Source organism: Microcaecilia unicolor, chromosome 4 (assembly GCF_901765095.1).
Source record: "Microcaecilia unicolor chromosome 4, aMicUni1.1, whole genome shotgun sequence".
NCBI lineage: Eukaryota > Metazoa > Chordata > Amphibia > Gymnophiona > Siphonopidae > Microcaecilia > Microcaecilia unicolor.
The window spans coordinates 256,193,584-256,206,011 of record NC_044034.1 but is presented as its reverse complement, the minus strand read 5'-3'; the positions used below and the strand labels follow the sequence as shown (position 1 = coordinate 256,206,011).

Sequence of the window (12,428 nt, the reverse complement as noted above, 5' to 3'; positions counted from 1 at the left end):
AATTTTAGGGAACAGTTTCAATTTTATCATTTGTGTTTATTAATGTTGGAGTAAAAAGCAAGGATTTATAATATGTCTAGATATGTTTTATGTGCAAAATATGTTCATTTGATTATGAAAGTGGTATTGAAGGGAAAGAGATGTGGTTAGCATATATTAGGATATATATTACCACTGTCTGACATCAAAATAGAGAAGGGTAATTTTCCGAGTGGTTGGTAGAATTGACGTGCATTATTGGATGAATGGAGGATTGAATGAGATGTAGTACTTAAGAGTAGTAGCTCTATTTGAAAATATTCTTTTATGAAAGCTTTGTAATGAAAAAGTGAAGTTGTATTAATAAAGAATATATTTGTTTTATAAGAAATAAATTATAGGTATTATATGATTTGGGATATTGAACATCAGTGTAACTATATTGAAATATTAAGGTTATACCCAGTTAAATTGATTATAATTAATATGCGCGAGAGAGATTTGCATGCCTGTCACTTCCATAATATGCAAATCTCTCATATGTATATTCATTAGGTATAGCCTGAAAACCAGACTGGCCTCTGCAGACCTATAGGAAAGGTTTGAGTACCCCTGCAATAGTGTATAACTGCAAAGGAGTGGAGCATGGGGCTTCCACTTACACATGCAACTTATAGAGTAAGGGGTACTTTCCGGGGTAGCACGTGCACCTGGCAGTAATTCTGAGTTTGGTGCATGCCGAATCCCATGGTAGAAATTTATTTTTCTATTTTCTACTGCAGGGGGTGTTCCCGGCTGTAATCGGCAGCGCAGCTACGTTGGCACACGCCGCATGGTTACCACGTGTGAGCCCTTACCATTAAGTCAATAGCTGGTGGAAAAGGCTCAGGTCGTAAATAGGCACATTAGTTTTAATTTTTGTGCATGCTTGTTTCCCAGCCCATTAAAAAAATGACCTTTTTTCCCAACTGCGGTAAAAAGTAGCCCAGCGCGTCCCCAAAAGACACACCCACAGTACCACAAGCCACCACGCCCACAGTACCAGAAGCCACTTTTTACCGTTGCTTTGTAAAAGGACCCTTAAGTGCACTGTGCAATTCATGTATAGTAGGCACAACCATCTATGCCTGCGATCAACCTGGCATAAATGGTTGTGCCTAAATATGGGCATGCCATTTCGGGTTTAGACTACTATAACAGAATTGGGGTGTCCAGATGCTGTTATAAAATAGGTTCTAAGCTATAAATATAACGAAGAGGTAATCTCCCTAATCAATTGAATATTTATCTAGAAAGTAAGGAGATATCACAAAAACAAGCATCAAAATATCTGACTGAAAAAACAATCACTGAAAATAGTCAGGATGTTTTACAGAGGAAAGGCCTCAAGAAGCCCCCAGCGTAACTAAAAGCTTTTAGTTACGCTGGGGGCTTCTCGAGGCCTTTCCTCTGTAAAACATCCTGACTATTTTCAGTGATTTGTTTTTTAGTCAGATATTTTGATGCTTGTCTTTGGGATATCTTCTTACTTTCTAGATAAATAAAATAGGTTCTCCCAGCGTAGGATTGGAATGTCTAAATGGAAGCACCCTTAGACTTAGCACTCACAGTAGCAAGCATGATTCTAATGGCCTTTGCTGATGGGTGTCTTACACCAAATGTAGTTGCATCTGATGATTCAGCTGTAACATTATAGTGGCACTTGTTTCCTCAAGAATTCTATTGCTGTTGTAGTAGGATTAGGCTAGGATGTAGGGGGAGGGGGGTTCCTCCTTCCTCTATACCCTTTCTTTTTTGCTTCTCCTTATTGTTACCTTTTTCTAAGTGATGTCTCCTAGCTTTTGTTTTTCTTTTCAGTGGCAGGGTTTAATAATAGAATTACTATTAAGTTTTGCTATCATTTATGGAAAATCCCTGTCAGTATACTTAAATGTTTGTTTTTTGCTTTTGGAAATGTATTTTTAAAATTCTTAATAGTATTAATATAATAATAGTTAATAATAATAGACAAAGGTGGAAAATAATGTCAGTAGTTAATGGATCAGATGTTTTGGATATCCTTGTTTTCTTTTACTTATTTCTTTTGATATTCTTCTGCTCCTCTCAGATGGGGTCTGGTTTATTGCTTGTAATTGTATCATTTTGCAATTAAAGATCCAATAAAAAAAATAAAAAATACAAAAAGTGACAAAACAAATACAAAGAAATAGCAAAACATTGCTAGCACCCAAAGCTGTGTCTCATGGCCTTAGGGCCAAAAAAATCTTGCTGACTCTTCTATGTCTGTGTAGCTCTTGACAAATTGGGAAATAATAAATGTGAGGGCTGTTATTAGAAGCAGTGAGTTTTTTGGCTTCTATGGTGGGCTATTAATGGAGGAACTTCAATTTTTAGGAAGCCTGAAATTGGTGATACAAAACAAAGACAGCCAACAGACTGAAGTGGTCCCCTGCGAAGACCACCATTTCTCTCTTCCACCTTGCCCCCCTTGATGGCCACCATTTCTCCTCTTCCCTCGTATCAAGGTTATGGAACTGGGCCAATGCGGGGCCTCGAGCAGTTTGGCAGAAAATAAGCTTTGTATATTTTTATTTTGACAGTGTGTGTCTGTAATTTTAATAAATAATTTCCTGTTCCTCTGTAAGGTAGAAGAAATATGTATAAAATTACCATAAAACATAGTGTTAGGTATATAAATGGGTTTTTATAAAATTAGAGTACACCTAAAACTACATGCAGTGGAATCCAGCACGTACTTTTACAGTAGGTATGCTCATGGGAAGAGTTCAGGGAGGAGTTAAGATGGAGCTTCTATTTTCACACACAAAGTTCACGCAACTTTTATACTGCTATTGAGTAGATATAATGTTTTTTACCTTCAGCCTAGAAGCTATTGCTGCTTGATTTGTAGTAATATAAAGTCATGAGGGGCCAAAAGAGGTGCCTTCTTCCTCACTTAACCTACATAACCTGTTAAAATCAACCCTGACATCCAGCTTAGTTAGAACCAGGTCTGGCATCATGTGCCTTGAATTTTTTTTTTTTTTTTTTTTACAGCTTCATTCACAGATGTTTCCCTCATTTTCTCCTAGTCTGATCATCCCTGTGACAGTCCTGGGCCCAAGGCTATGCACCGGTGTTCCATCCAGAGCTCTGCAATTATGGGCCCAGGTGTCAGTATTGAGCAATGACCTGCCAGTCTGGTTCCTAGTAATAAGTATTCTGAAACTAGCAATTTATTTTACAGGAACAGCAGATGAACATTCAGCAGTCAATGGTTTGTCAGTTCTAGCCTCTGTATAATTTGAACCAGCAGCCTAGAGATGAAAATTTACTGTGCAAATGCAGTGATCCATACATCTCCTGAATATAATGGCAACATGACACACTGATGTAACAGTGTTGGGATACATAAATGTGGCAACCTGACATATTGCTCTTCTACCCATTTAGAGGTAGAAGTTTGTTTCTAGAGCATTAGCCCTTCTTTTATTTAATTTAGGGCCCTCTATACTAAGCTTGTGCTATAGGCGTGCTAGCGTTTTTAGCGTGCGCTAAAATTATAGTGCGCTAACGCTCCAGACACCCATAGAAATATATGGGTGTCTCCAGCGTTTAGCGTGCACTAATTTTAGTGTACACTAAAAACGGTAGCGCACCTTAGGAAACAGGGCCCTTATTTTTTTTTATACAATAATGCTTAATTTATTATTTGGATTTGCAAGTCTCTTCACTATTTTATTTATTTATTTTTTTTGAGAACGTTTAAGAACTAACACAATCGTAAAGAATGATCAGTCAGTAACAGAAAAAAGTAGTACAAAAAAGTTCTAATTTAGAAAACAAACAAAACACAGTTCTACTGATTCTAGTCCACATTAATAAAGTCGATCTTTAATAATAATTTAATTATAATGCATTCGTGGCAGAGCAGTTGAACTTGCACAAGTTTTCCTGTGCTCAAACTAAAATACTAAGTTTTGAAGATAGGGATGTTATGGTGAACAATGATATTTTATGGGAGGGGGGGGTGGAATACATTCAGATATTGGAAACTATTGTAATTGAATGTGAATGATTTCAGAAAGTGAAATGACAAATGTAGGGATGATTTACCCTCTTCCTTGTTTTGATTATAGGATCTATCTATGGGATCCTTCAGCTTTTCTCCAGTCCATTAGTGGTAAGTGTTACAAAGTGGAAAAACTTCTAAAGCAAAGGGCTTGTTTTGTATACTGTTTTCTGAATAACTTGGAGGCCCTTTTACAAAGGCGCATAGGTACCTACATGCATCCAACGCGCATCAAATTGGCACTATTGCCCGGCTACCGCATGCCCTGGGCAATATTTCCATTTTTGGCGCGCGCCCAAAATACGCAGTAGAAAATATTTTCTACCGTGGGGTGCTTACCCAGCGGTAATGGGCAGTTGGCATTCGCTGCACGCTTACCGCCCAATTAGCGCGTAAGACCTTACCTCTAAGTCAGTGGGTGGCGTTAATGTCTCAGACCGAAAATACACGCGCGCTGAGTTTTCATTTTGCCGCACGTTCATTTTCTGGAACATTACAAAATCCCCTTTTTTTTTTTACAGGCGCACTCGGGAAATGGACCAGCGCATGTCCAAAATACGTGCCTACAACAGTGCAGGCCACTTTTGGGCACACCTTAGTAAAAGGGCCCTTTAGTTTGCTAAACCATGTACTGTATATATCCTTTTCAAGAATAGTCTCATTGTGAAGAAGTTTTATAAAATTGCTTGTCTAGGCTTGCCTACTGGTTGCCTCAGTATATATGGCGACTAAATTTAGGCATGATCCAGAGATGCACACATAACTTAATTGGCTGCCATTAACTAGCAATAATTGGATGCTAACATTGTTTGACATCAGTTAGGATTTGTGAGCGCATCTGGCTGCGCTCTTCAAAAGAAGAGGGTAAATAAACCACTATTAAAACCTATTTCGCAATGAGAGGAAAATAGTGGAAAAACGAGTATATACCTACTTGTGATCTTAATATCTAATATCCAATCATTTAACAATTTAAACTAAACCAAACCAATACAGAAATATTGGAGAGTGTTCATCAAGACTCAATTATAGGCTATTTAATCTCGTTATGAGCCATCCCATTTCAGACTACAGCCTCGAGTCTTAGTTTTTTTAAAATCATTTATTTCTCCCATGGCATCAACTTTTACATTACAGCAATCAAAAAGAAAAAAAAAAAGCTCTTCGCTTAAGGCATGTAGGTAGCCATCCAGATGTGCAATATCTTGTAGGTCCTAACTTCGGCCTGTCAAGTTTATTTAAGAGCCTCCTATGAGGAACCGTGTCAAAGGCTTTGCTGAAATCCAAGTAAATTACATCTACTGCACATCTTCGATCCAGTTCTCTGGTCGCCTAGTCAAAAGATTTTAATAATACAGTACAGCTGTAAAGATTTATTCTTCTCTTTAGCTTCTGGGCCATTTCACTGGCCTAGCACCCCTCTTCAAATTTTTCTGTGTCAGATAATGCATTTAGTAGAGGAGACTAAGTACTTTCCTTGTATGCTCAGTGTCTTGCCCGTAGGGGTAAGTATAAGTTCCTTGATGTGTAGAGTATGGATTCTGGTAGGGTGTTATACTGGATAGTCAAAAAAGAAGGGGGTCCAATACTTCCACAAATGAGCCAAAGATATCAAAACACACAAAGGTGGAAGAACGCCAACGGTACTAAGAGCACCAAAATAAAGTTTATTGGGTCCCAATAAACTTTATTTTGGTGCTCTTACTACTGTGGCTTCAGGACTGGTCTTTTTGTATCTGGCGTTCTTCCACTTTTGCGTGTTTTGATATCTTAGGATGTTATACTAGCGTCTTCTCTTCTCGGTTTCCCTTTGAAGCTTGCATCTTACTAATATATGCTTCTCAAAACTCCAGCGCCAGAGAAATACCACCGGATCAGCACAGAACAACAACTCCCTAATGCTCAATGCTAATGAGATGCAAATATAGGCATGCTCATAGCATTAAGCATTAGGGAGTTTGGCGGGAGGGCAGTGTCTGGCGTGTTCGCTGAACAGTTGTGCATTAAGCACAGCTCTTCAGCACATGCCCAGAATGCCAGAGGGGAGGAGGAGGAAGAAGTGCCAACAGCTCAAGTAGAAAAATCTTCTTCCAGGTCTCGATATCTCTACCTACTTTTCTGCGCCGCTCTGTTCCCTTTCCCTTTATTCATTCCCCCTGCCTTCCTTTTTTCCTCCATGCGCCTACCTGTACTTCAGTCACTGTTGTTTTTGATCACTTTTTTTTGGGCGGGGGGGCAGGCGTGCCACCATAAAACACCAAAAATCTGGACAAGTGCCAGCTGGGTTTTTCAAGACAGCCCAGAACAAAACGGAATCTTGCAACACTATTCCTCCCCACGGCTTGGCACAACCCTAACGCCAGCTCCAAGCTGGCGTAGGGTTTGCCGCGGGAGGAGCACCTTTGTTGGGTACACTGCCCGCTAACCATTGGGAGTGAATATGGGATGACCTCTTTAGCATGCATTTGCATGCTCATTGCAAGCTGGCAAGCTCGTTTCATGGGCTCATAGACTCTGATCATTCAGTGCTAGCGAATGTGGGCGCTTGTCCAGCGCTAATGGCCTCTAGCGAGTTTGCTTCTGAGCATTGGGGTCCAGTTTAGGTGGCTGCCACTTACCAGAAAGCTGGAATTGGAGGCACAGGGAATATTACTTTCAACAATAGTTTGTTGTTTGAAAGGGTACACCAACTCTCATGAATATTACTTACAAATTACATCTGGTGCTTTTGAAATGCAGGCTGTCAGGAACTTTGTACTGAAGCTGACAAACCTTCCCTGAGGCAGGATCACCCCCTCCCCACATGGGTTTCCTGTTTTAAAAAGGGAGGAGGAGGCAGGGGTTCCCTTTGTGAACCTATAATGGTTCACAGTTGCATGCTCTGTGCAAAATCCTTGACAGTCCCTGCCACCTTCACAGCAATGTCCCTGCATAAGGTTGTAGGGGAAGGCGAGGCTGGTGAGGGAGGGGGAGGCGAGTTAAAAGGGCAAGGCTTGGAAGTTGGGTTTATTTCTAATTCTCAAGTGTTGGAGCATTTGTTCTGTTGGTTTTCTTTTTATGTATAAGACACCTTGAGTGAGAATGCACTGTTCTGTGAGCAGGTCTTATGGATATAATTTTCTTCTTTTTTTTGGTGGGGGAGGAGAGAGTGTTATCGCTATCTTTAGGATCAGAACACAAATTGCTCTTAGCTGCATATAATGGACTCTATATGAACCGTGAGCCCTCCAGGAACAGAAAAATACATACTGTACCTGAATGTACACCACTGCAATAGCCTTTCAGGCTTGCAGGTGGTTTATATATTTAGGTACAGTAGATATTTTTCAGTTTCTGGAGGGCTCACAATAAATAAAAATAAGTAAATAAAAAGTTAAAGTTGGATTTGAACCTTTGTCCCCTCATTTAAAGTCCACTGCACTAACCACTAGGCTACTCCTCAGACTTGCTTCCTGCTTTGCTAAGAATGCCCCATAATACCTGAAGCTGTCATAGAGCCTGGTATACCTTTCAGTTTCACTTTCAGGGGAGAGGGAGGGGGACAGCAACCACTGGGGGGATAAGAAGGTGTCATGCCTGAATCCCTCCTGTGTTTTCAGCAGCTCAATCAGATCACCTTTTTGTACCCTGGATGTGAGTGAAACGGGTTTAACTTAATGCGTCCTTCTTTTTAGGCTTGGACATTTCTTCCCGTTCGGTAATCGCTGTTGGAGGTCTTGATTTTGAGCCTCCCTAGTCTCACCCAAAAAATGCACACGACACACCCCCTTGTTATTTGGACATCCTTTTTCTGCTTTTGCAAAATCAGGATTTGGGCATTTCCACGACTTGGATGTCTGATTTGGCATTTTGAAACATCCTTATGCTTTGAAAATATGCTGCTGCTGCTGCTACTACTAATCATTTCTATAGCACTACTAGATGTATGTAGCTCTGTACACATTATATGCAGGTACTTTCTTCACAGCTTTCCCCATCAGTGGTGGCCCTACCATTAGGCCAGCTGAGGTGGGGTCCTCAGGTGGCACTCTTCTGAAGTGGCTTCACCTAGTCTGTCCTTCCTTCTCTATCTCCTTCCTCCTCAGCATTGGGGGAAAAAATGATGAGTCTGCCTTCGAGTCGTCTTTGCACTGGTTTTAAGAGCTAATACATTCATCACTAGTGGATTTAAATGATTACTAGAACCCATGCTAAGCTTTGCACTACACCTAAGTGGTTACTTGAGACAATAGCAGACCTCCCCCCCCCCCCCCCAATTCTATAAACTTGCGTGTCGGACGTTATACTTAGCGCACAAAATTGTGTGTGCAAGTTATTGAATTAGGTCAGTTGTTCATGTAACTTTAATATATTAGCTGATAATTGACATCATTGGCACCAATTAGCAGTTACAGTATTTAGGCACGAGCGTTTACACCAGCCTTTGAGTTGACACACAAGTGCCTAAAGTTAGGTGCATAAATGCAGCTAGAATCCTAGTGTAACAGTAGTTCTGCGCAGGACTGCCATGATAGAATTAGTGCTTAGCACGGAAAACAGATGGCAACCTGTGGTTGTTATCATGAGTTAGTATATCAGGCTTGGCCAAGGTCATGAATCTCATTGGTTCCGCTGCTGATCTTGAAGTCACATGGGAGGTAACTTTGTGAGAGAAAGAGAGACCTGCGCGCTGATACAGACGCCCATTATATCCCTCACACCCATGATATCCCTATCCTGCTTATAATCGAACGAGAAAAACGCCCAAGTTCCGACCTAAATCGGGAGATGGACGTTTAGCTCACAAAAACGAATAAAGCGGTATAATCGAAAGCCGATTTTTGGACGTTTTCAACTGCACTCCGTCGCGGATGCGGACAAAGTTGATGGGGGCGTGTCAGAGGTGTGGCGAAGGCGGAACTGGGGCGTGGTTATCTGCCGAACAAAGATGGGCGCATTTCACCGATAATGGGAAAAAAGTATGCGTTTTTAGCTAGAATTTAGGACACTTTTCCTGGACCCTGTTTTTTCACGAATAAGGCCCCAAAAAGTGCCCTAAATGACCAGATGACCACTGGAGGGAATCGGGGATGACCTCCCCTGACTCCCCCAGTGGTCACTAACCCCCTCCCACCACAAAAAATGATGTTTCACAACTTTTTATTTTCACCCTCAAATGTCATATCCAGCTCCCTGGCAGCAGTATGCAGGTCACTGGAGGAGTTGTTAGGGGGTGCAGTGGACTTCAGGCAGGTGGACCCAGGCCCATCCCCCCCCTACCTGTTACAATTGTGCTGCTTAATGCTTATTAGTCGTCCAACCCCCCCAAACCCACTGTACCCACATGTAGGTGCCCCCCTTCACCCCTTAGGGCTATAGTAATGGTGTAGACTTGTGGGCAGTGGGTTTTGAGGGGGATTTGGGGGGCTCAACACACAAGGGAAGGGTGCTATGCACCTGGGAGCTCTTTTACCTTTTTTTTTGGTTTTGTAAAAGTGCCCCCTAGGGTGCCCGGTTGATGTCCTGGCATGTGAGGGGGACCAGTGCTCTACGAATCCTGGCCCCTCCCACGAACAAATGCCTTGGATTTATTCGTTTTTGAGCTGGGCGCTTTCATTTTCCATTATCTCTGAACAACAAAAACGCCCAGCTCACACATTGTTGAATAAAACATGGGCGTCTATTTTTTCCCAAAATACGGTTCGGTCCACCCCTTCACGGACCCGTTCTTGGAGATAAACACCCATGGAGATAGGCGTTTTCGTTCAATTATGCCCCTCCACGGGTGTCTCTAGCGTTACATGCTAAAAACTTTGCGTGCCTACAGCGTGGCTTAGTAAACGGGGCCCTAAATTTTTAATGTTATCTTCATTATAAAGTAAAAGTGATTGACTAATACATTTTGAGTAAAAAGTAAAAGTACCACAACTACAAGGAATGCAACTATTGTTCACATTTTTATCCCAACAGCTTTATTGCTCTACAATTCAATCCACCTTGTAGAGCAATGTGAGTGTGCTTGTGAGTCATTAATCCAGCACAGTTAAAAAGGTTCAACAAATGCACTTGCAGAAAGTGGACTTTTCAGTCTACTAATCAGGCCAGGTTGCAATATTACTGATGTCTTCTGACTGGATTTGAAGGTTTTGATCAAGGGAATCTCTGAACCACTTGACTTCCATATAGCAAAAAGTAATTTATCATAATTATCATTATCATCTGCATTAGAAGTAGTGCTGTCTAATTCATATGCATTCATCTTCTTTAACTTCATCTTCATTATCATTGTCATGCTGTCCAATTACAAGAAGGCTTTCACAAAGTTGGAATCACTGTCTGTTGTTCTAACAATTTTTCATCTGATGGCATTCTCTGATTCCTTGTCATCAAGCAGATGAAGCCATTACGTATGGGTTGTGTCCATCAACCAGCAGGGGGAGATAGAGAGCACTCAACTTTTCACAGTGCCTCATGGCCAGCTAGCTCCACTGCCTCTTCAGTATTCTCTATCTCCCCAAGCAGGGTGGATGCAGCTTCTTCGAGCTCCATCAAAAATCTGCCTGGGGGTGGTTCCTGGCTTGCCAGTTGTTAGCCGGGGTGTTAGAGGCTATAGCAGCTTCACTTTGAAGGCACATAGGTCAGCCCTTTCCCTGCCTTACCCATGCCCCCGTGGATGTGGACATATTAGCTTGCTTTTCCCTGACCTTTCCCACTCAGTGGATGCAGGCACATTGGTTCGCCTTTCCCACTTATCTGAGCCTCCGGAGTGTTTTTATTTACCTCTTTTGCCTTTGCTTTTCTCACAGCGTTAAAAAATTAATAAATAATTAAAGTCGCGTCACGCTTTAGCACAGCGATCTTGGAAAAGAGGTTTTTTTCTTGAGATTCTTCTGTAGGACCGGAGCTGTGATACTCGGTCTAGTGAGGTAAGAGTGTTTTCTGACTCCTCCGGGGTGGGCCCGCGATCGGGACGTTTTTGGGGCGAACCGCCATTTTTTAATTTTACCGCCGTTTTCGGCGATGGCTGCGGAGACTGTAAAGCGCTGTTCTAAATGTGGCAAGTGCAAATCAGCAGCGGGGCTCTGTAATTCGTGCTATACAGACGGTAGAGCCGGCCCGAGCATGGCGAGCGGCGATCTTGCACTCTGAGCTGGCAGCGGACGCCATTTTGGATTTTCCACATGGCGCGGCCTCCATTGCAACAGAGAGCCCTGAATCCGGGGGGGGGGGGGGGGGAGTCCTCTGAGTGAGGCTAATAATAGAGCTGATAGCCCTGGGCAGTCAGGGAGCGGTGTTCTCCCCTGATTTTGTTTTAATGCTGCATAGGGCGTACATGCTTAAAAGAGCTCTTCCACAGGGATCTTCGGACCCTCTGCCTGCCTGCCCCCCCCCCCCCCCCCCCCCCCCCGTGGATCCTGGCCATTTGGAGTTGGCTTTGCCTGTTTCTTATCCTCCTGATAAACGCAGAAAGGCTAATTCCCCTTCTGAGTGTGCCCCCCCCCCCCCCCCCCCCCCGTGGTCGGACTATGAGGATTCTGAGGGGTCTGGCAGAACTTCTTGGGCTGAGGAGCCAGAGTCAGGTGCAGAATTGCCACAGGAGCTTGATGATCCGTCTGCGGTGAGGATTTTCCACCACGAGGAGCTGCCAGCGCTTATTTCAGATGCCTTACAAGCCCTCTCGATTGAAGATCCTGGGAGTGGCACAGCATCCTCTGTTAATCCAAGGATGGCTAGTACCAGAAAGTCTGCTCGAGCCTTTCCTTTGCATGATTCCATCCAAGAGCTTATTTCGGCTCAATGGGCTGACCCCGAGGGACCTTTGAAGGTTGCCAGGGCTATGGGGCAATTATACCCTCTGAGTGAGGAACATTTGGCTCGCTTTGCAATGCCTAAAGTGGATGCCCTGGTCACGGCTGTGACAAAGAGAACTACCCTCCCTGTTGAAGGAGGTGTTGCCCTGAAGGATATTCAAGACCCGCAGGCTTGATTCAGCTCTGAAGCGGTCCTTTGATTTGGCAAGTCTCACTGTTCGGGCGTCTGCATGCAGTTGTTATGGAACAGCCCGGTGATGGAGCAGAGACCTTATCTGAAGTGGCTCCGCGGATGGAGTCGGCCTTGTCTTTTTTGGCTGGCGCCCTTTATGATATGGTCAGAGCTTTGGCTAAACAAATGGCTGTAGCAGTGGCGGCTCGCCGCACTCTTTGGCTACGACATTGGGCGGCAGACATGGCCTCTAAGCAAAGGTTGGTGAAGTTGCCCTTTCAAGGCCTTCTCCTGTTTGGTGAGGAGCTGGAAAACATTGTTAAAGGCCTGGGGGATTCCAAACCTCAGCGATAGGCCGAAGCCTTCCTCTAAGGGTCAGGCGGTCTGCTCCTCTTACAGACCTCCCTTCCGTGAA

The 12,428-nt window shown here is 43.2% G+C and overlaps 1 protein-coding gene across 2 annotated transcripts in view; it reads left to right on the top strand.

The window, feature by feature from the left end:
- Window positions 1-12,428, top strand: part of MFSD9 (major facilitator superfamily domain containing 9) — a 63,347-nt gene that overhangs the window by 12,234 nt on the left and 38,685 nt on the right. For both annotated transcript variants that reach the window (XM_030199551.1, XM_030199552.1), the window contains exon 3: window positions 4,119-4,162. In XM_030199551.1, coding sequence (XP_030055411.1) covers window positions 4,119-4,162 — 44 coding nt within the window. The remainder of the gene's footprint in view (window positions 1-4,118; window positions 4,163-12,428) is intronic.